The sequence below is a fragment of the Anoplopoma fimbria genome, chromosome 9 (assembly GCF_027596085.1).
Source record: "Anoplopoma fimbria isolate UVic2021 breed Golden Eagle Sablefish chromosome 9, Afim_UVic_2022, whole genome shotgun sequence".
NCBI classification, from domain to species: Eukaryota; Metazoa; Chordata; class Actinopteri; order Perciformes; family Anoplopomatidae; genus Anoplopoma; species Anoplopoma fimbria.
This window is the reverse complement of record NC_072457.1, coordinates 7563946-7588125: the sequence shown is the minus strand read 5'-3', so window position 1 is coordinate 7588125 and position 24180 is coordinate 7563946. Positions and strand designations below refer to the sequence as shown.

The 24180-nt window shown below is 40.1% G+C and overlaps 1 protein-coding gene across 1 annotated transcript; it reads right to left on the bottom strand.

Annotated features, from left to right (window-relative positions):
* Positions 1-1544: 1544 nt before the first annotated feature.
* On the bottom strand, positions 1545-23231 carry gna12a (guanine nucleotide binding protein (G protein) alpha 12a). The gene is made up of 6 exons (XM_054604006.1): positions 22498-23231; positions 16139-16357; positions 6546-6596; positions 6252-6452; positions 5716-5922; positions 1545-4784 (listed from the first exon to the last, which is right to left on the bottom strand). Exons 1-6 carry the CDS (start codon positions 22813-22815, stop codon positions 4623-4625), a joined length of 1158 nt encoding a protein of 385 aa, XP_054459981.1. The 5' UTR covers positions 22816-23231; the 3' UTR covers positions 1545-4622.
* Between the last annotated feature and the right edge of the window lie 949 nt (positions 23232-24180).

Here is a 24180-nt window from a genome sequence, read left to right as displayed (position 1 = left end):
GCCGAATATCTTTAGATGGGTAAGAACTAATTGTGAGGAGTAATGTTATCAATCTGTTGGCCTACTACCAACTTTCCAGATGCCAAATGAGAATGACCAGCACAGGGTTGTAGGTCATGTGACACCAAATGATGTTTGAGGAGATATATTTGTGAATATTTGTTTCCAAGTTTTCTGTGTGTACAAATGTAGCTTTAAATCCAAAAACCTTGAATTATTCCACACAGAAACAAGATCTGCAGTTGAATAATCATTAGCACATGAACATTTTTGCAATTAAAGCACAAAAAATAAAAAGGGGATTAAAAAAGTTGATTTCCATAAAATGTGGTTACATTGAACTTTAACAATAAACTCTAAAACATTAATTAAATCACTAGTAACAATAAAATAGTTTGATTAAAAATGAACGTGTGTCAGGAAAGCACATTGAATTAAACTATTCTGTTTGTTAATGACTGTATATTCAAACACACGCACACACATATATAGGTCACACATTACACAAACACACATGGTGTGGTGCAACTTGAGGACAAAATGTCCTGCGTCTCTCTGCCTCTATAAACGAAGGCTTCCTCATGTTTCAGAGACCACTGGGGATATATTTTTCTGCTCCCTGCTTTTTCCTCTCATCTCCTTTGTAGGATACCGCGGGAGGCTGGTTTGGGTTTCTCTGATCTGTGTGTGTGTGTGTGTGTGTGTGTGTGTGTGTGTGTGTGTGTGTGTGTGTGTGTGTGTGTGTGTGTGTGTGTGTGTGTGTGTGTGTGTGTGTGTGTGTGTGTGTGTGTGTGTGTGTGTGTGTGAAGGAGGGAGGGGGAGACTGAAACAGGCGGAGGGATGTCGTTTCTTACAGTCTCTCCATTTTGGGATCAGGACAGGAAGTGGGCTCAACAGAGGAAACATGACCTCTCTCCCTCCTCCCCTCCCCTCTATCCTCTTACTTTTTTCTTGTATTCTCTCTTCCTCCCTTTGTCCGTCCCTCCCCCAGTCTGTGCCTTCCCCATTCACAGGGTCATTTCTGGCTTTTGGGTTGCAGATATCCCGTAGACGCTGTCACTTGTGTTTGTGTGTAGACCTTGAATTACATTCTACTTACTTCCCGTGTAAGTAAATCTATGCTAACCAGTGATTTCTTAAAACAACGCTAACAACCCTCTGGTCTCGTTGTTCCTGGGCTCCCTCCCTCTCTCTTGGGACTCGCAGTCTGTTATGTATCAGAGCTCCTCTGATTAAAAGCCAAAGCAAAGGTCAGACTCTGCTGGGTAACAGAGATACTGCCAGACTTCAGCTTTACTGTTTGGCCCAGCGGTGCGATAGCCGGGGCTGATGAGCATCGTATTACATTAAGTGGAATGAAAGCCTATACGGTCGGCCTGCAGGCTTTACATCAGCACTTATCAATCTCTTTTGCTTTCTGGCTTTTCAAGAGGGCTTCTCATGTTCATAAAACGGCCCCAGGACGTTAGGAAAACATACTTGAATTTATTTATCCTCTCCTTCATGAACTCAAAACATTTATTTTTATTTTTATAAACCTCTGCCTTCTCCCTCCTCTCTTCTAATCTTTCTACCACTTTCCAACGCAGAAGGTCTTAACCTCTTGCTTTGCCGTATACACACATTTAAACACACACAGACGCCCACACTGAGAAAATAAAGAAACAGCATGTCAGCAAACGGCAGTGTATTTCACCACAGAGCACAAAGCCAAGGCACTGGGATACAAAACAAAAAAAACACACACAAAAGCAGAAGACCTCCCTCTTCTCATCCTTCTCATCGCCTTTTAAAAAGTCTGCCGTTTCTTTTTGTTTGTTTCATTTTTCCCCAGAGGTTTTCCTTTCTGGTTGTTTTCTTTTCGGACGCATCCAGTGCAATGACGACACTTACAAAAAAAACAAAAACTTAAGTGAGTGGAAAAGGTAGGTTAGTTATCGACAAATGTTACAGCAACGTTACAGTTACAGTGATACTGTTAGACAGAGTGGTGTTTGTATTGTCAGGTTACCACATTATACACAGTGTCAGTCCAATACTTACAGTATTCTATGTACAGGATGTATGAACATGCACAAAAAAAGGGCCTTAAGTCACTATGCAAACACACACAAATACATACAAATGACACAGTTTAATACAGTATTATAACAATAAGGCGTGTGGAAGTGCTCATGATCCGCCTCATTCCCCTCGAGGCCATTTGGACTTAATACTCATGGTGGGAGGAGCCGCCCAGCTATGTGTCCTACTGCTGCGTACCAAATCATGCAAATGTTGGGAACCAGTTCTGGTCAACAGTTTAATCACCAAACTGCAAGTAACCATAGCGACTGTACTTTTTTTTAATGCTACATTACCAGCTGACTGTCACTGGGGAAATAGGGCTGCAACTAGTGGTTCTTTTTTATCAGTTATAATCTCTCGGTTACTGTTTTTAGGCCAAAAGCTGTAGACACACAATTGGTGGCCACTTTATTAGGTACATTTTTCTAACACTTGTTAAGACCCACCTTCTCATCCAGAACAACCTGAAATATTTGTGGCCTGCATTCACAAGGTGATGGAGACATTGCACCTGATAAAGTGGCCGATGTGTCTTATCATCTTAAAAAGTTGATATGAAGAACGTTTTAGAGAACAGTTACAGTCGTGTTTCTGATCCCCACATGAATGTATCACCAATATTCACTCGCCTTTTAGCTCTGCTTTGGTCTCAACCATCTCCTGAGGGAAATATCTGGATCTTTAGCTGCAAGATGCTCCACTGTGTTTACCGGTTAACTGCTAATTGTGTATATTGGTTGTTTGGCGCTGGACAGGTGGTGTGAAGTGGGTTTGAGTGAACTTAGTTGCCAGCTTTAAAACCAAAACAATGAGCTTGAAAGAAGTTACAATGTTCTTTAAAGCTGAGTGGAACTACAGAGTCAAGCGATTGTTAATAAGAACAACCCCTTTCACATTAAACAGTAAAATAAAATGAAAATATTCACTAGTTCAGCTTTAAAAAAGAAAATAGTAAACACATATTCCTTCTGCCAAGTCTTTAAATGACTTGCTTTGCCAGACAAACAGTCCAAAACTCAAACACCTTCAACTCACAATAATATAACACAGGAACAACGAGCAAACTGTCGCATTTGAGACGCTGGAAACTGCACGTTTGCTTGATAAATGACGATCAATTGATTATCCAAAATGTTGCCCACTGACTAATTAATCAAGTAGCTGTTGCAGCAATAGACCTAAACAAACAAACGTAATAAAAAAGGAAGACGTTTTTCTTTCCATGGTAACTCGAAGGTCTGTTAAAAATACTGGACTCAGTGCAGGAAAGAGACTGTTTGTGTTTCTTCTGCATAAGAGTTTTTGTTCACTCTGGTGTGTTTGACTTGTTTTGTGCCAATCATCTAGCTAAACTTCCCACCCTGACTGCTACAGAAGTCCAAAATGGCCGCCGGCAACATGGTAACTAGGTCATTTACAGTTCAACCCTGTCATTCTCTGCTCTTCCCTTCACGTTTGCAGAACCCCAAAAAACTATTAGTGTAGCCGCATACCAAAGCCTTCTTGTAAAGGGGATACTTATCATATACCTCAATTTAAGTCTAGGCCATTGTGGTACTTCTACTGGGATGTCGGAGGGAAACACAAGTAAAGGCATTGGGATAGAGATGGACCATAATTCAAGCGAGACCAGGAGCTGTGTGTTTCTGTGTTTCTTCAAACTAAGAAGAGTCTCTAATTTGACCGTCTCCTGTTTCTGCTGGAGAGGGAGGAGAAGAACAGTCCGTCTATTGTGCCGCAGAGGAGAGAGCTGTAGGATAAGACTTGTTATCTGCAGCTGTTCATCTCCGGTATGATGGCGGGAGTCATAAACACAAGCAGGGGTTGAGAAGTAAAGATAGGCAGAAGAGAGAGACTCATCTTTTTTTCCTCTCTCTGTTAAAGTTCACTGACAGGAACTTTTGTGCAACCTTATCACATAACACAGCATATGACCAGTATGAGCCCCAACCCTCACCCCTCTCCCTCCGTCACGTGAACACTAGGACAAGGCATTCTTCAGCCTCTCTCTCTACTTTCCTAAATCCTTCCTGTCTCCTGCTTTTTTTTTTTTCTCTCACACAGCTTGATCCAGCTACATCTCACCCGGCAGCAGTCTGACTTTTATGTTTAGTGACAGGGTTGTCAATAGTCATATTTTATATATATATATATACATACATATATACATCTTAGAAAAAAAACACTTTCAGTGCTCATGTCATGTAGTTGGTGCTTTTCTCTATTTTTTATCTTCTTTTTTAAAAACATTTCTAACCTGTGTATGAAGGCGAGAACACTACAGCTACAAGGAGGTGACCGTCTTTCCAGCATTCACACATTCATGCAGGTTTTATTCAGGGTCATGTCCTCTACGACCCTCACAGTTTCCACAGGGGCCAACAGGTCCAGAGTCCCTTCAGGGCTCCACAGGTTCAGAGTTCAGTTAAATCCACCGACTCCTCCACAGGTCAGTGTTAATATGAGCTGGTGGGTCGCTGAGTCCTCCGGGTCTGGATTCATGGCTGGTTTTCACAGTTTACAGTCAGAGAAGGCCGTCGTCTGCAGCCTGAAGGTCACTGCAGCATAATATCTTTGAGGTTTTCCTGCAGGATGGTGTCCTTGACGGCGTGAAACACAAAGCGGATGTTTTCCGTGTCCACCGCGGTGGTGAAGTGGTGAAAGAGCGGCTTCCCCCGGTTTCTCCTCTTACGGCTGAACGACTGCACCAGGAACGCCTGGAGGGAGCAGAGCAGGGACACGTTAGTAACCAGGTTTCTGATCTGCTTTTTACATGTGTGCATGGCAAAGACTTCAGACAGATAAATAATTACTGTGAGGCAGCAGGATGACAGGTAATAGGTTATTAAAAGTAACAATACATCCTTAAATACAGAATATTTCCATTCAAATAAACAATAATAACCAAGTAAGTTACTAGAGATGAGACATTTGCATAGAAAAAAACCCCCATGTGGTGTCTTCTTTTCTCCTCTCACTCTACCGTCAACAACTCATAAACACACTCCCCTAATAGGAGGCAGTGTATTGTGTTACTAATTCATTTAAAACCAATAAGAAGTGAATCCTGTGCAATGGAAAGACACGTATGCCCATATTTACAGTGACAGATTACTACAGTTCACGTACATGTATTTTTTGTATGGTATCCTCTTAAGAAAGTTGAAAAAAGTGATCAGACAAACAAATGTGAATACAAGAATACAACAAGACTCAAACATCACTATGAGGAAGGTTTAAAAGTAAAACTATCATTAAGGCCTGTTGGGACGAGAGTGTTGAGACTGTCAGTCCAAAACATATTCACCCCCCATCCTCACTTTGTTTCTTTTGAACTGATTTGTATTTTTTTGCAGTTGAGGACCCAACTGGAACGCACACTTGCTGTCTCTGTTTTGATTCATGTGGTTTCTTGTGTGCATGTAAACACACTGATGAATGAGAGCTTGTGCGTTAAGTCTGCACGCTCATTTCCATAATGTATATGTGTGAGTGTATGGAAGCATAGCTGGATCATAAATCGTAGGAGGAAAAATAAGAAGCAGCGGCAAAATAACTTAATAACCTAATAGCAGCAGAAATTATAAATCAGACATTAAAAATCTCTGTGTTTTCAGTGTGTGTGTGTGTGTGTGTGTGTGTGTTTACCTGTACGTCCTCTAGCCTGCGTGGGTCTCCTCTGAACTCGGGGAAGTTCTTGCGGATGTCCACCGTGCGGATCTTTTCCACCAGCAGGTCTGTTTTGTTGAGGAAGAGGATGATGGACACGTTGAGAAAGAGCTTGTTGTTGACGATGGTCTCAAAGATGTTCATGCTCTCCACCAAACGGTTTGTCCTCCGATCCTCCATCAAGACCTGGAATTGCACGTACGTACACACACACACAAACAAACAAACACACACAATTATCCTTTGTTGTTTTTTTTCTGATTTTATCCGAGCACCAATTAAGGATTCAGTCGTCATCATATGACTGTTGATGTGAGCCGGAGCCACGACTGAGGGAACAATTAGGTTTCCTCAGCCGACCACAAAGGGAGCTTTGTGTTAATCTCAAATGTTGCCTCTCTGATGCTTCTTGTCCAATTTGTAATTCTTAAAGTCAAGAGAATAATGATCAGACTGTCTGACTATCCTCAAAAAGACATCAGCGTTACATGATCAGAAATGTGCTTGAATGTTACCTGATCGTACTCTGACGACGAAACCATGAAGAGTATCGACGTGATCCCGTCAAAACACTGAAACCACTTCTGCCTCTGGGACCTCTGCCCTCCGACGTCCACCATCTTGAAAGGGATCTTCTTGATGATAAAGTCGTGCTCCACGATGCCTTTCGTCGCCTTCCTCGCAAACAAAATGTCCTGCTTGCTTGGGATGAAGTTCTGAAAAGGAGGAGACAAAACACTTTGTTAGACATTGAAAGAGGTGAAGAAATTCAAAATGCACTTGAGATTTAAGGAGTCGCTGTGACTTACCAGTTGACCAATACGATCCAAGTTATCCAGGAAGTATTTGACCGACTCGCTCTGCAGACAGGAAGAAAAGAAAATCCATTACAGAATGCAAAATAAAACTCGGGGCCCTTTCACACCTGCGTTGTTGGTCTGACTTTTCGACTTTCCAATTTGTTTAGAAACCAAAATCAAATGGATCAAATTGAACCATTATTACAGGACCACGCCAACAAACCGATTAACGTCGATTATAGTGAGAAGCAGCTCATGTAGGTGATGACGACATGAAGTCATGTAGAAATACTTAGTGCTCTTGCATATTTGCAACGCGAGAGCAAAACTAACCAGATCAAATGTAGGCTTTAACAAAACAAGAGCCTTTGATGTGACTTTCAGACGTGAAAAAGAACCCTTGTCATCGACCAAACTAAAAAGATCCCAAATAATCAAATGAAAGCACTCAAACTGAATATTAGAACATTATATTTCTTGTATTTCTTCTTCATTTGAATCACATTTCATGGAAGCAGTCGTACTGTGGTTATTGATTTAATAATACATCAATTGATGGGTTCTTCCTAATCAGCTACAAAGGACAGAATGCATGTAACCAGCGTCACCAACAGTAATCACATCAGTCTCCTTATAATCTAAGCTGCACACTCTGCTACTTGTAAAGCTACTTACATGGACAGCATCAACTCTCAGCACAGTGTTGTGAACTAAAGGGATTCAAGCGACATAACTGATCATTGTGGTTATGTGACCCATAGTTGGTATCTCATAATCACATTAAGTGTGCTTGTTAGCATTGCCACAGAAAACTGAGATGATTCTAGGAAGTCCTGTAATCCGACATTAGAGATGCACTTCACATGCACTAGTTCTATATTAACTATGGATCAATTGGCTAAGTTATTTGAGTCTTTTGTAGGTACAAACCAGCACCTGACTCTGTAGTTCCCTTCAGATCTACAGAGCATGATACTGTCATTGAGAGAATTATTTAGTTTTTCTGGCCCACTAACTCCACTCTCACCTAGCAGGCAGACAAAGTAAGCGACTAGCTGCTGAACAAAGTGGAGCGTTTAGCAGCTAAAGAGACAGATATTTGTCTCAGGAGTTGGTGGAGACCAAAACGGAGGCAAAAACGTAACAGAAAAACAACTCAACATCTTCTGGATGTGTAAATAGGCAACTGTTTGCTACCACATTTGGCATAAAAACTTTATAGTGTGATAATATTTCAACCTGTTAGTATAAAAAAAACAATTATTGCAGATTTAAGATGAATGAATTTCAACAACCTAGAAGTCAGTGCAAACCGTCAAAAGTTCTAAATGTTATTCTTTTACTTTGTTATAGTCATCTATAGTTGTGACTTGCAAAAAACCCACAATTGATATTATTAGGAAATAAAATATTGTATTTTTACACCATTAGATACATCACTATCCAACATCCAACTCTCTAACAATTTTTTGTCTTGAAAGTCAGAAACTCGCACATGTTAAACAAGAAATTCACAACACACTGGATGAGAAGTAGAGCGGGATTTTGCAACTGAAAAGAGGTTTTTGTGACTTTACGAGAACCAAACTTCCAGGACATGATGTCGACATGATATCTGCCATTAAACATGTTGCAACAATAACAACACACCGGAGATTACCTGATCATACATTAGATGTTTGGTTGTCAATTTTTTAATAAACGCTGTACAATTTACATTTCTCAGGCTGCAGTTGAGCTAAAAAATGTATCACAGTGAACATAAAGTCTGCATTCATTTCTAAAAAGGCTTTGCTGTTGTTGATCCGTAATGTAGTTAAACATCAGTCTGATCTTCGCTCTACTGGATTACAAGGCTGCTAATTGATTTTCATACTGTTTTGGAAATGAATTAAATCCAGTGGAACGCCTGAAACAAACAGCAAAGGTGCACGGCAGCATGATTAGCAAAATGTTTTTCATGTTAATTTGTAGTAAATGTGCTAAAACTGAAACATTAGTTTTAATTCTTCTTCACACTTGTGATTTCTGACGAGAGAGATTAAAACCTGAATCTCTCTCTTCCTCCCCTTCTCTCTCTTAAACACACACACATTCAACAGGAAACAGCTGTGTGTGTGAAAACAGTGGAGAGAGACATGGGGGAGGGAGGGATTAGCGAGTCAGACAGAACCAAGTTACAAAGTATTTTAGCATAGCACACATACACACATGCACACACACACACACACTTGGGCCTCACTACAGTTTAGCAAGATTCCCCTTTAAATCTTAAATTAACAGATTTTTTGTTTTCTGTCAAAGTGATCCAACATATTGGTGAAAACTCAGTTAAATCCATCTCTGTCGGTCCCTGACATGCCGCGCAACTACCAGGAAACGCGACCCCTGTGTGGGTGAGATGTGACCCCGTGACCCCTCGCCGCTGACCTACAGTGTCACAGTAATAGGAAACACAAAGCCGAGGGACTCTGATTGGTTCAGCTGGACGTGAACAGGAGGAGGGGCTATACGGAGGGAAAATCAGGGAGAGGGGAATTCCCAGAGATGAAGGGATACGCAAACACAGACAAGAGACATAGACACACACACACTCACACACACACACATACACACACACAGATTTCCACAGATGCTTTAACTACCATCAGCAGAAATGAAACAGCCTGAAGCTTGATGAAGTGGAGGCATCAAACTAAATATCAAAATTAATACATTTTACAAGGCCATGAATGTGGTTTATTACCTTGTAATGCAGATATATAACTTGTAGAACTGTGTGTGGGTTTGTGTGTGTGTGTGTGTGTGTGTGTGTGTGTGTGTGTGTGTCTGGATTTGTGTGAGTGTGTGTGATTGAGTAAGGCTGGAGGAATGTCTCCATTCATGGTGTGTATGGGCAGATTAGGGGCTTTATTACAGCAAAGACCTGAATAAGCTCACATTGTGCAATGAGTGTGTGTGTGTGTGTGTGTGTGTGTGTGTGTGTGTGTGTGTGTGTGTGTGTGTATGTGTGTGTGTGTGTTCACACAGGTGTATGCGTGTCACTTGTGTGTGTGACTGGGTTTGCCACGACTGTTTTACTGCTGCAGTCTTTTAGCTTCAAACTTTGATGAATTTTATTTATTAACTCAATGATTATAGAAAGTGGACATCTATGGCTGTACCTAACAACTCTTTTCATTAGTGATTAATCTGTGATTATATCTGATTCATTATTTAGTCTATGATATGTCAGATATTAGTTTAAAAAATGCTCATTATAACAGGAAAGAGTTTCGCAGGTGATGACTTCAAATTGCTTGTTTTATCAAACCAATAGTCAACATTCAAATTTTTTAAAATCACATATTTTTTGGTTGGCAAATTATCAAAAATGCTGTGAATACTCAAAACTTCCCACATTAGTCATTCAACCGAAAAGCAAATATTTAATCCATCTGGCAAAAGTTTAATTTTAGATTTTTGATTGTCAGTCTTTGAATTTGAGTCTAAAATATATTTGAAATATAGTATTATCCATAACTTTTGTTCCCTGAAATGTCTGAAAAAAAAATCAATTTGTATTTGAAAGTATTCAGAGCCCAAAATAAAATTCAAAATGTAATTAAATGCTATAAAACCTCAATACTTTGATTGAATAATTAATTAGTCAACTAATTGTTTCAGCACTGTACTATTCTGACATGTATGTGTATGTTGTATATTAGCTGTAAGTGTGAATAATAATTAGATAATTGTACTTAATGCTGTTAATTGGATAACTCCAGTTTATTACAACGTGTATCTTGTTGTAGTTGTGAACATGTAATGAAAACATCGTACAAGTCGATTACTGAAATCTGGGCCAAAATACCAATGAAAGAAGTCCAAACTTGTCAAACAGCAGGAACAGTCAAACAATCCGACCTCCAGGTGAGTCAAACTTATCTGAAAGATGAAGGCGAACAGTAAAGCGATGACTAAAACTTTTGTAATCTTCCAGCTTTAACCTCTTAGACTTGTGTATTAACAACGTTTTTATACTGGTTTAGAATCATTGATGACGCAAAAAACGATTGAAAATGAGAATCAAATTGCAATAAATCCCAAATTATCCTTCAACTCATATGATATTTCATATTCTGTTGTTATGGGAACATAAGCACACACACATGAGGATGCTCGGAAACCCAGAGACACAGAGAACTACTTTCCCACTCTGTGAACACTTGAAGTGCAGCAGCAGAGACTTCCAGGTTGAAATCTCATATAGTCGACCATATGGGGGGGGAGTTAAGTGTGTGTGTGTGTGTTTCAGCATTTACAGCCTCATCACATCTTTATGGGGCTTCAGAGTCCCCTATACAGTATACAGTCTTTACTCATACCACCTTTGTTCAGGATGCCTGTGCTGCTGGAGACAACAGCACCAGTTTACCGTCCCAGCGTGATATACAGCCTTGTTTTCGTCAAGCAGCAGAGGTTTTGGTGTTTATGTCACATCAAACTGTGTGTTATCTGGGTGTGGTGGGAACACGGAACGAGTAAACAAAATCCTTGCTTTCGGTTTGTTTTTTTCCCTCTCTCACTATCTCCACTTCTCCTTCACTGCTCTCCTCTACTCTCTGCTCTCTCGTTTCTCTCTCTCTTTCTCTCCCCCCCCTCTGTTTCCTCCCTGTCAGCCGGTGGCTCAGCTCCAGCCTTGCCTGGGAAAAGCTGACTGTGGTATCCCCGGAAAACCGCTCAGAGAGTGGAGGGAAGGAAAGGGGGGGGGGGTGGAGAGAGCGTCTAACTCAGCACATTTACTCCACAGTAGACATTTTGGTTTTTCTTTCTTTGAAAAGGATACGGCTGGTGTATTCGATATTTCTCTTATTGTCAACAACTCCAAGGAAAAGAGCAAAACCAACAATGCGTTAGCCGAAGTCTCCCAAACTCTGTCTGTGACGAACTGCACTGAAAATTGACACATATGGAAACAAACTTAAAACACAAAAGTAGTCACTGGGATCTGCTCATGCCGCTGTGTGAAAATGTTTTTATTTAGCATGTGTGAATGCTGGAGGAGTAGGAGTTCAGGACACTAGGTTTTTGTACCTCAATGTCTTCTTGGGAAATTCAAGAAAACTAATGCTCTGTTCACACAACATGCAACAAAAGCAACAAAAGCAAGGAAGCGTGGCCCGCTACATTGTCTGCGAGGCTTTGAAGTGATGTCACCTTTTGGAAATGTTGTGATGCTCAAGATGCTTGTGATGTAACTATGTTGCTCAATAACACTGGGAACTGGCTAATGGCATTTTTCGAGTGGGTTCTCTCCGGGAGCAGAACAGGATGTTAAAACACTAAATTCGTAGGTGTGAATGTTGATGTTTTACTGTGTTACTGATCTGCCTTCGCCCATTGACAGCTGTCCAGGCAGTCACTTAGATGGATGGATGGATGGATTCATGTCACCATGCTTCCATTGAAAATGACTTGTAGCCTGTTGTTGTGAACATGACAACAGTCTCACTCTTAACCAGCTATTGAACTAATGCTGCTGGAGTCACAGTTATAGAGTTTCTACAACAGAGATGGTGAGAGCAAAATTAGCATGACTAGCTTTTGTTAGTTTGTTTGTCTGTTTGTCTGCAGGATTATGTAAAAACTACTGGCCCGATTTTCATGAACCTTGATGGAAGGGAGCAGCTTGGTTGGGCCAAGAAACCCATTAAAATCTCACGGCGGATACTTGCTTTATTTTTCACTCATGGAAACGGCCTTGGCAGCAGTCTAGTTTAAAAATAGACTCAGGTTGAAAAAGACAAAATGGAGAAACAATGGACCTCTACGGCACAGAGGAATAAGATATTTCAGGCTTAAAACTTAACTTAAACTGCATTTAAATCTTCATGTAAATACATTCCATACACGAAATTCGACGTCTACATTTAACCCATCCTAGGCATGAACTGGCAGTTCAGTGTCTCAAGGACACACAGACAGTAGGAGCCGGGGATTGAACCACCAACCTTGTGGTTAAAGGGCAAATGACAATACTTTCCAGGGAAGAGAAATAAAGAATATCACCAGCCTTATCCTTAAAGCCAGGACGACGTCTGCGAGCTTGTGCCGCTGTACCACACTGGCTTTATCATACAGCCACTCCTGATAAGACAAGGTCTGACCCAAAGCTGTGCACTGACATCTCTCACACACACACACCACACACACACACACACACACACACACACTCTTACAGTATGTTAAGTGAGCGGGAGACAGAAGTAGCTTCAGTCTGAGTCCAGATAGTTCTGCCACTGATAAATGTGTAACAAGGTAAAAGGTCAAACGCACAGCTCTGGACAGAAAGTAGAGCAGCTGTGTCGCTACCAATAACGAACAAAACAACTTAGCTGCAAAATCCAAAACAAACTTCACTGACAACAAGACCAGCTGGTGATGCTGAGACGCTGTGAGACGTTCTACATGTGGACACTGAATGATCCTTCATGACATTCTGTTGGAACGTTTACGTGTCACTAACGGTCTGTCTGGCCCTTCGCGGCATTTTTGTAGGCACTTAAAGAGTTTCTAGTAAAACAAAGTGGATCTCTAGCTGTTCCTGTTGTTCACATATTGATCTTCAAACTACAGTGAGTGCCTGCTTTAAACAAGTCTCAGTTTGTTTGGTTCTCTTACGGCAGCAGAGAAAGAGTTTTTTATAATTAGGAAATCTTATTGTGCAAGAGAGTTTTATGGAAATGTTGAAGTGCCCTTTCAGTTGCATGACAAATCACCTCTTTCACAGCTGCTGTAGTTTAATAGATTTTTTTCCCCACCACCCACATTCAGCGAAGACCATTCCTACTCTGCCTCTTATTGGCTAGTACTTTCGTTAAATTTATTGCTGATTAACAAGATTGGTGTAAAGTCGGTTAGTTTATCATTTCAACTCAGATGTGGTTGTTTTCATAAGGACGGCAGCCTTTTGAGGTTTTCATTTTGATGTGGTGTAATAATTAAACTAAATGTTAACCTTAATGGTGATATGGCACACTGATTTAAAAGAAAATGTAAAAAAGGCAGGAATTATTCATATTCATATGAGATAACCAGCATTGATTGTTTTTTGGCTACTTTGCAGCATTACAAAAAGCTGTAAACTCAACATTGACACAGTATCACTAGGAGTCATAATAAGTAAATATTCACTCTTCTTTAGTTCAGTTTTTATTTTCCACAAACTCCTGAGAGAAATATCTGACTCTTTAGCTTCTAAATGCTCCACTATGTTCACCAGATAGTTGCTAACTTTGTTTGATTAGTGTCTAAAGGAAAAGTGAACCCAAAACTAATAATTACAAGCTGCAAAACCCCAAAAAATATCTGAAAGATGCTATGATGCTCTGTAGAGTTGGTTATAATTCTCTGTGGGTTTGTCTCAATAAGTGGCCCCTTTCAAATACACAAAGTCATTATCATTATCCATTATAAATACAAAATATTGATGGCGCAGCTTTAAAGCCAAGGTTCTTGTCTTTTTAGACTTAATTACAAATTGGCACCACACAAGCTTTCATCCATCCAACTGAAATGAAATAAATATGTCCTATTTTATAACAAATTGTTCTACATTTTGTCCTGCAAAAATAAAATAAAAGCATGTCAACTTATGATGTCTTTTGATGATTTTGAGGCTTTGAAATCGTCAAAACTCAAAATGCACCTCACGCTGATTTTAGGGTGAGTAACGCTTCCATTTTATCAAATCCTGTAAAAATGGCATGTTCAATAAAAAATACTGCCTTATTTTCCATCTATTCAATGTGATGAGTACGGTAAAAAGAGGATCAGTTATGTGTGGAACCCACTGTTTTTTTATCGGTATGTGTTTAATACAAAAAGGGAAAAAGAATAACACTTCAATCTAAGAGCCGTTTCAGACTGTGTTCGGTGCAGCGAGGCGTGGCAGATGAGAATCCGCAGGGCTCCACTTCACCGGCTCCATTTCCAGTCAAGAGAAAAATAATTACGTCTTTGGAAAGTCTCCAAACATAAAAGACATGAGCGAGGTAAGTTACGCAGGAAAACAATAAATACATCCACAGGCTCCTTCACTGTGACTTCTGTCTTTAGCTGACAGGTAAAAAAAAAATCTGATTTAATGCAGTGACTTCCTCTGAAGTTTTAAACATGTCACTTGGTATCAACGGTTTGACTCCTGGCAGAGGTAAATCATTTACTGTGCAGATATCTGTGAGTCTAGACTTCTAAACACACACGGAGCAAGGTGTTTTTATTAAAGGTTATTTTTCACAGCTCATAGTAGATTGAGACAGAAGTGATGGAGAGGAATGATGGGTAACAAAGGTCCTGAGCTGTACTCATCTCCACGATGTTATTTGATTTTCTTTAAAGAAAATAGGTTGACTTTTTTATTTACTACCTTAGCACCACATTGACAAAGAATAATGCAATTTTACATTTTCAGCCTGAGAAACAAGAAGAGTCCTGATTAGTCATCAGTTTCTCTTTGGCCGCTGAGACACGTTAAATGCAAAGCATCAGCCAGTGAGTAATCTATGAGTGATCATGACTCCTGGTCAGCGAATGAAGCGGAGGCTGGTTTATAATACAAACAGTCATGGGAGCATTTACGCTAGAGATTATTTATTTTCTCTTTTATTTTACCATCAATACTTGAGTTGGGGATGTTCTATGTAGATACCTCAGAGCGTCACACTGCTGCGTGAGTAGTTTAAACAATTTTCAAGGCTTTTAAAGGCGCAATAGGTATGATTTCCAGAATAAATTAAAAAGTATTAACAATACAAAAGTAATCCGTTTCATTCATCACATATGATCCACTAGAAGTGTGTGGGGTTTTCGGCATCTGCAGAGACCTGCTACCCTCTGTCTGTTATTTCTTATTTTGTTGTGTTCAAGTGCCAGATTGTAAAAGAAAGCTACGAACATGGAGGATCCAGCGTCACACAAATACCGCGAAACGGCAACTGCACAAAGCATGTCCCTTGGGTTTTTTCTCGCTAGATTAAGCAATTATGGACGCTTGTTCTGCTAGTTTTATTGGAAAAGAGTTGGCAACACTGGGCTGGGTTTTTCGGTTGGATATTTTTTTAGAAGATTAACAAACCTCACTTTTGGGTTTGTTTGACATTGTTAAAATATTTATTATTAAAACAGGTAGTTGATTGACAGCCTAACACTATCAGAGTTTCAATGCAAGTTTTTCATTAATCCCATTCCTGGATATGAGATTGAATTTTACAAAAAGATCCTTTTTTTTTTTAGGTAATTTTTATCTTTAACCTGTCACAGTCATCCAAATTTAACCCAAACATCCAACTGTTTCTGTGCCACCAAACATTGTTAAAACCTGCTAAACTATTTTTAGAAAATCTAAGGTTCCTAAAAAATCCAAACATACCAATTATGTCAATCTGAATTTTGGTTTAATGTGGAAAATTGTGCACAAGACATCTAAAATATTTCCATTAGATGGAGTGGTGCATCAATGTAAACACCATATAGACTTGGAACAAACTGAGTAACAACCTTGAAGCTTGTTCAGAGGAAATAAAAGGGGGAACTGTGTGTTTTGGGGCAAATCTACTCACCAGCTGGAACTCAGATCGTCGTGCGTAGGCCTCCTGTATGCCGGCGTCCGCCCACAGAGCGCTCAGTGCCATCACGTACAGCTGAAACTCGCTTGGCTCGACTCCCGAGCCGCCCACGCGCCCCTCCCACGACATCACCAGCATGCCCTGCTTCTCGTTCTCGCAGCTCTGCCAGCTGATGCCCAGCTTGTCCCGGGCGTCCACCAGCACACGCATGCCCTGCAGAGACACAAAGTCAGTGCACACACATGAGCCCAAATGTGGTGAAGTGGTGCAACGGCTGCTTTTTTTTCTAATGTCAGCAATATTGTACAAATATTTCCTGACCACAAGTAGGGGGAAAAAAACAAAACTTGTGCTGCTTCCTCGGAAAAACGTCAACACAGTCTAGTGTTACTAGTAAACATGGAGTAACTCTAGCAGTGCATGTGACCAACACGCACACTCCAACATGTGCATGTGTGGCTGCTGGTGGTTTTCTGATCTGTGTGGGAGGTCTCCTGCTGAGTGATCAAACCAACCAACACAGACAGATATTCAATGTTTTTTATCCGCGTCTCCTTTTCTCGGTGTATATTTTATTACACTTTCTTAATCCATTCCTTCTAATCGTTTACATTCAGCATCTCATGATGTTTTTGGCTGCAACGTTTTATTTGTAACTGACTACTTCTTGCATTTTTACGTCATTAATTAAGTCAAGGTTGCTGCTTGTTTATGTTTTTCTTTGCTCAAATTCTTGTGGTGCATATTTCACAGCATCTTAAAGTTCAGAATCTGCTGTATTATAAAAGCCTGTTTGCTTGATTTATTGATTGAATCAACAGAGGACGGAGCAGCTAACAGTATTATTGAACTAAGCGCTTCAAAGGTCACAGTAGGTTAAGGGATGTGAGTATCTGTCTGTGTGTGTGTCTGTGTGTTAATGAGTCATGACCATCTAACCCTTGTGCAATAGTCAAGTCTGGTCAAGTTTATTTGCTCAGCTTAATCTTGCGTTCAATAAGGCTTTACAGGGACGACAACATGAACAGCTGCCAACCCGGCTCAACCTTGTTTCTACAGAGACGAGGAACATCCTCCAGAAATTCCATAAAAATCTGGAAGAAATCCTAGACAAGAAAGTTCAAAGAGAGATTCCCCCTCTTTAGATAGACGGCTGTGCGACAGGAGGTGTAGAAAATGAAGATGTGACAGTTAAATGTTAAATTCATGCAGCTTCTACAGTGTGTGTGTGTGTGTGTGTGTGTGTGTGTCTGTCTGTCCTCAGTCTGACTGGGATTCTACTTTGTGACTAACTGTTGTGTTTTTATCCCTCATCCCTCATTCAAAACTTATCTTTTCAGAATTGATGTTTTCGTTTTTACAGTAGGAATGAGTAAGACGGACAAAACTGTTTTTTAACACAGAGACACACATGTGACCATAATCTGACACACATGCGGATCAAACAGCAGCGTGTTGGCAGTAGAAAGAATCCTGAAGGGGAGTCACTGTGTGTATGCTTTGAGTCACATCCACTCTTGATCTTCGTCTATGTAATCATCTACCAACCTGAACCGTATCAATTTACTACTCTGTGTATTTGTAGCATAATCCTCTGTAGTCCTGTCTGTCTCACTTCCTGTATGACCGCATGTTTCCTGCTGGTCAGCCGGTCTGTTTGTCCTCCTTGTCTGTCTTTAACAAGTTAGTATTTTCTACACCAAATACATCAAATAGAGTATAAGTTTGAGCACCATGGTAGCCGAGTGATTACTACTCATTCCATGTTAGTCTTGGGACCTTTGTTTGCATGTCATAGACATCTCTCTCTGTCTCTCTCATTTCCAGTCTCTACACTGTCGAATAGAAATAAAAATAACTAGTTGACCCGGTCCGTCCCACTTGAAGGACCCCTCCAAATTGTTGGTGAGTAATGCAGCCTTCTTGGGAAAATATCAGATTATCCTTTTAGGGGATATTCACCATCAGGTTGTCATCAGCCCCTAATAAGTATATCACTTGAACTACTAGACTGATATAATAATAGAAGAGATGCATAAACATTTAATAGTGGTTGCCAGGATTGATAACTAGGCATCGGCCTTTGTTGACATAACTGACATTATGGTTGCCATTTTTTAGTCTCTTTATATTTTGAGTGATTAAGATACTCTACAGTTATATGTCATCTGAACAATGAACATGTGACAGGTAGGCTTGTTATGTTAATGTTGTGCTTTGCAATGCAATTTTCCAGCTCTAAGATGCCGGGATACGTTTGCCTCCCAAGACTTCACTTATTGTTTTTCGTTCAAGTTCTTTGTCAGTTGAATCAACCTCCACCTTCGTTTGTAATGTTGACAGGTTAGTCAAACTTTTGGCCCACAGTCAAACAACTTCATTTCCTTCACCGTTGTCTCGAAGACATTTGCTTGTGCACACACGAGCAAATGAACCAACCACCATGTGCAGCATTGTACGGCTCTGACTGTCACAGCTAATTTTACACATCGCTGACTTTAACATATATTAATCATTTACTTATTTTAGGGTGCACGTTTTGCTGGTTGCTGTCCCTACTTTTTATATGTTAATGGCCAATAATTGGCACCTTAAAATGGCACACCTTACTGTCGAGCCCTAGCTTTACAGATAAATGGGCTTTATATAGCTGTCTTAACCTTTATCCTGGTGGATTATTATCCAATTCAACAACTCCAGTACAGTTTACCATTACCATAGTTTATCACTGGTAATTCAACTTTGTAATCTGTTTAAGGAGGACTTGGTGATGACTTTATGAGCTGATAAGAACCAGATAAACACTACATTTGTTTTGGTCTCTGAGGGTTAAGCTTTTCTCTGAGGACAAACCTACGCTGACTGGGTCCTTTGAAAGATGTAGCCTCAGACCGAAAAGGGCCGGTTGTACTAGAAAATAAGTGGTTTGTAAGATAAGATAAGATAAGATAAGATAATCCTTCCATCCAGCGGGGAAATTTGCAATATGCAGTATGACGTGTTGTCCAAACACAAAGTGTTTCATATCAAAAGTGAAACAAGGGTATAGATAAAGTGTCAATATCCAAGGCAAACAAACACACTCAAAGATCATTCATAGCACTTGGTTGTTCACATGGAAAGTGACAAATAGTTGTGTCAAGAATGAAAAAAGAAAGCTAGAGAGACAAAAGACGAGCTCTTGGTATTTGTCTTTTGTGTCACTGGCCCCCACCACATGTGGCTAAAAGAAACATAAAAATCTGATGTTTGAACTGAAGACCTGTATCCTCACAGTCATGACGTGGTCGATGGTATTATTAGCGGTCGCCTACGGAGGCAGCTGGCTGGGACTGTTTCGTTTATCACTATTGTGTAATTACAAAGTAGCTCCCTTCCTGTATTCCTGATGTCCGCCCCATCAGCTGCATTAACCTCTTCTTCCAACAGCAGTGTTTCTCACGCCCAAAATCCAATCCCCGCTGACATCATAAACTGTCAATATACAGCTAAAGGCAGATAACCAGCGCCTCTTTCCCCTGCCTCGTAACAAACAAGCATTAGGTAGTAAATTATCCCTTCAATCCGTACAACTCAGTCAGAACCAACTGTGTTGAAACACACAAAACTTTATTTGAAATTCTTATCATGACCACAAAGTACAGATACCCCATTTTTGCCCACAATTTTTTCACCATCGCCCCGAAAAATATTGTCAACCATCCCAAAGACAGTTTAAACCATCAAAAATTCCAATGAGCAAATATCACTTTTATATTTGTAGTCCAATGCCTCAGGTGAGAAACAAAAAATAACACTGTTAATAAATTCTCTTTTCCACAGAAAAACACAACTATTTACATTTTTATCAAACCTGTCATATTATTTATGTCCATCGTCTTGAATCAGCTTTTGTATTTGCTGTCTTCAACACAACTCAAACTATTGACTCCTGGCAGGTGAACGACCCATCACTAACTTGACCCATCACTCGCTGGGCAACAAGAAAGCATTAATCTCCTGACCCTTCACTAAGCCCCGCCCCCACGAAGATGCAAAGTATTCTACGTTTTGGGGCTTTGTTCGGCTAATAAAGAATGTGATTTCTGTAACATTAAGGCCAGTAGGTGATTTGAGAGGAGGATACCATCACCATTGTTAGCAAAAAATTACCAAAATGCCTCCACCTTGTTAACCTGCCATCCCAGCCTCTCAAACCCCTCGTCGCAGAGAGAGTGCCCGGGCAGAGGGGCTGTTTAGTTGGATAATTAGTCTTGTCTGCCTAAATCATTGATCATTTATCTGATTGAGGTATCCTCAGTAGCCTCAGTAGCCTCACAGATGGCGGTTAACAAAACAATCAATCAACCTTGTTAAAAATTAACTACTTGCTTGGGTTATCTCCCCTGATTGATTGGTGTTTGACAAAACACTTGGTTAAGCAATGATAGACAAACAATGACAATCAGAGAAATTGAGATACCACAACACCTGCTTCATGAAAAAACTCCAAACCATTGTGAGCTCAATCTATAAAGTGGATGAAAACTAAGAATTCTTTATTGTTGTTGTTTATGTTCTGTTCTAACAAGAGGAACAGCTTGTGAATAAGTGGCAACTAAGGTTGTTCAGAAACCTACACTTTGTGTTCAAGGCTTCACTCAGTTTCTTTAGCACCAGCAGTTGTTTTTAAGTTTCACTTTAATTCATGAGAAATAAATAAATCCTCTTTTGATAAGGATAAGAGCAGAGATTTATCCATTAGCAGAGGTGTAATTACTGAGATTAAAGGAGCGGGACCAAACCTGAACTCCACCTCTATGTTATTTTCTTTTAGTTTTATCCCTCCTTAACATCCCCGCTTTGTTCTCTTTCTTTATCATAAGGTTCCCATGAAGGAAGGGGCTGCTCTACACCCGGCAGGTGAGGCTGATATTGACACTACTGTTCAGGTAACATCCAGCTTAAAACACTTCTCAGCGTGTTTTAGCATTTACAAATTGTAAATTAAGTATTTCTTAACAGTCTCTGAGGAATTGTGATATCATTTTTGATCATTTTCAGATATTTTATAGTCCAAATAAGTATAAATTAGTCAAGGAAATAATTGACCAATTAATCAGTTATGGAAATAATCATAAGATCGTTGTTTGCTGCTTCTCTCTCCTTGATTTATTGTAACTGAATACTTTGGGGTTTTGGACAGTGGCATGGACAAAACAAGTACTTATAAGATGTCACTTTCGGCATCTGTCACCATTTTCTGACGTTTTAAAGAATACGTGATTAATATGATTATTGGGAAATGAATAGAGAATAATCGCTAACGTAAATAACTGTTACTTGTGTTGTGTCTTTCGTTCTTTCGTAAGATAGAAGGCCAGTGAATACATTGTTCCTAGCATGTTGGAGAAGACACCCCTCATTGTCCAAAAATGACATTTCCAATCATGTGATTTCTTGTCATTTTTGCCTCTCCTGTGCCCTCCTACACATCATGCATTGTGTGTTTTTTAAGGAGGTTAAGTGGTGGTGAAATGTGGAGGGGGTTGGGGGTGGTGGTCCTGTTGATGGCGTGGCCCAGAGACAGCGCCGCCGCTGTATGCTGGTATTCGGGGGGTGGGGGGGGTTATTGTGTAGAAGTGGAGGCTCTTATCATCATTGTCTGGGCGGTGTGGCACTCAGGGCGGATGTGCTCATCCCTCAGGAATAGTCTGGTATTGTTAGCTTGGTGAAGGAGGCCCAGCCATGACAGCAAACAAAGGGACAGCACTTCAGGATAGAAATATGTACTATGTCAACAAACCTCTCTGGGTGTTTGAGTGAGGATCAACTGGGGGGTGAAACATGATGATCAATATTACGGCTGAGAATAATAAGTAATAGTTTCTACTACTGATTAATCGGGGGATTATTTTCTTGATTAACCAACAGTTGTTGGGTCTATAAAATGTCATACATAGCGAAAGATGTCACAATCACAATTTTCTGTCCGAAAACTCAAATATGTTCAGTTTTCCCATCATTGAAGACAGAGAAACACATAAAAGCTCCACATTGGAGAGAATGGAACTATGATGTTTTTGGCAACGTTTCCTAGAAAAACGACTTAAACAAGAAATGAATCAATTAATCGACTAATCTTTCTTCTCCTTTGAGTTTCTCACACATCCTTTAAAGGTTAAGTGTACTTATTTAACTGTAATATCTTCAAGAAAGTACAAAATATCAATATAAAGTACAAAACAAAAAGACAACATCAGGAGTTGACAGCACAGATTATAAACCTGGTGGTTTAAACTTTGGACTCAGTGCTGTTAAGTTTGCCAAAAAGGCCCCCAAGCTATTTATTTCCCATGAAACCTCCTTCTTACCTTCAGTAAATTCTCATAGATAGTGTCCCGGAAATCCAGAAGTGCTTTTTTATCAAACTCCTGCCCGTTAATGATGCGCATCTGTTTGAGGAATGTGGACTTTCCGCTCTCTCCGGCCCCGAGCAGGAGGATCTTCACCAGCCGGCGGACGGCTCTCCTCTCCCGGGCGAGCATGGCGTCTATCTCCCGGCTCCTGCGCCGCGCCTCCCGCTCCTGCGCCGCGTCCCTCTCCCGGCTGCCCTCCTTGCTGCCGCCCGGGTCCCGGCTGGCCTCGGACGGGAGCAGGCAGCGGCTCAGGGTGCGGACAACTCCCGACATGGCGAGTCGTGGGAAAAAAAAAAAGTTCACCGAAACTCCAGTGGGAAAATGTTCATTCTAGGATGTGACCTCTGGGGTGGAAACGACCCAGTCTGGTTACATCCACTGGATGAATAACACTTAATGCAGCGGATGAGTGGATAAAGTCTACATTTAGAATAAAAGGATGAATTAGGCTATCTAGTCTCTAACCAGCAGAAGACCCGTGTCCATCTTGGTTAGACCGCGCCATCAACAAAAGATCAATCTGGATAGAAAGGAAACAAATGTTTAAAAACATATATTTTAAAAAAAGTTTCAGTGTTTCATTCCGTCCTGGCCTGGAGAAAAAGAGTAGGTTAAAGTGGATCAGCAGTCGGTCCCAAACATAACAATAGTAAGAAGACACACTGAGACAGACCATCCGCTCTCTGTTCTCACTGCCAGCGGGTTGTGAACTTGAGCAGCGGAGGGAGAGCAGCTCCTACGGGCGGCGGTGGGACGGGCAGGCCGGTGCTCTACCGGGGACAGCCGCCAGGGGGCGCACCGGAGAGGACCACCGGAGAGGGAGGGACAGTCCGCGGCAACAGCTCACAAGAGTGACTTAGTATCTTAAAATGATGGTTTAGTTGCTCAAAATAATGGAAACATTTCTGCAACATTTTGACTTATATCTCAAAATAATGATTAAAATAATAAGAAACTGTCAACATTTTGACTTAGATCTCAAAATAAACTTGCACAAAATAATGACTATAGAAAATATCAAAATAATGACTTCAAAGATGAATAAGAAACTAAAATAATGACTTGGCATTTCAAAAAGTTGACTTAAAATAATAAGAAACTGTCAAATTTTGACTTAGCATCTCAAAATATCTCAAAATAATGACTAAGAATATCAAAATAATGACTTAAAATAATAAGAAACTGTCAACATTTTGACTTAGATCTCAAAATAATGACTTGGCATCTCAAAATAATGACTAAGAATATCAAAAATACTGACTTAAAATATGACTTAAAATAATAAGAAACTGTCAACATTTTGACTTAGATCTCAAAATAATGACTTGGCATCTCAAAATAATGACTAAGAATATCAAAATAATGACTAAGAATATCAAAATAATGACTTAAAATAATAAGAAACTGTCAACATTTTGACTTAGATCTCAAAATAATGACATAGTAGCACAAAAAAAAAAAAGAAATGTTCTCAACATTTTGACTTAGAGTTTAAAATAATGACTTGGCATTTCAAAGTTATGACTTGGTATCTCAAAATAATGACTAAGAATATCAAAATAATGACTTAAAATAATAAGAAACTGTCAACATTTTGACTTAGATCTCAAAATAATGACTTGGCATCTCAAAATAATC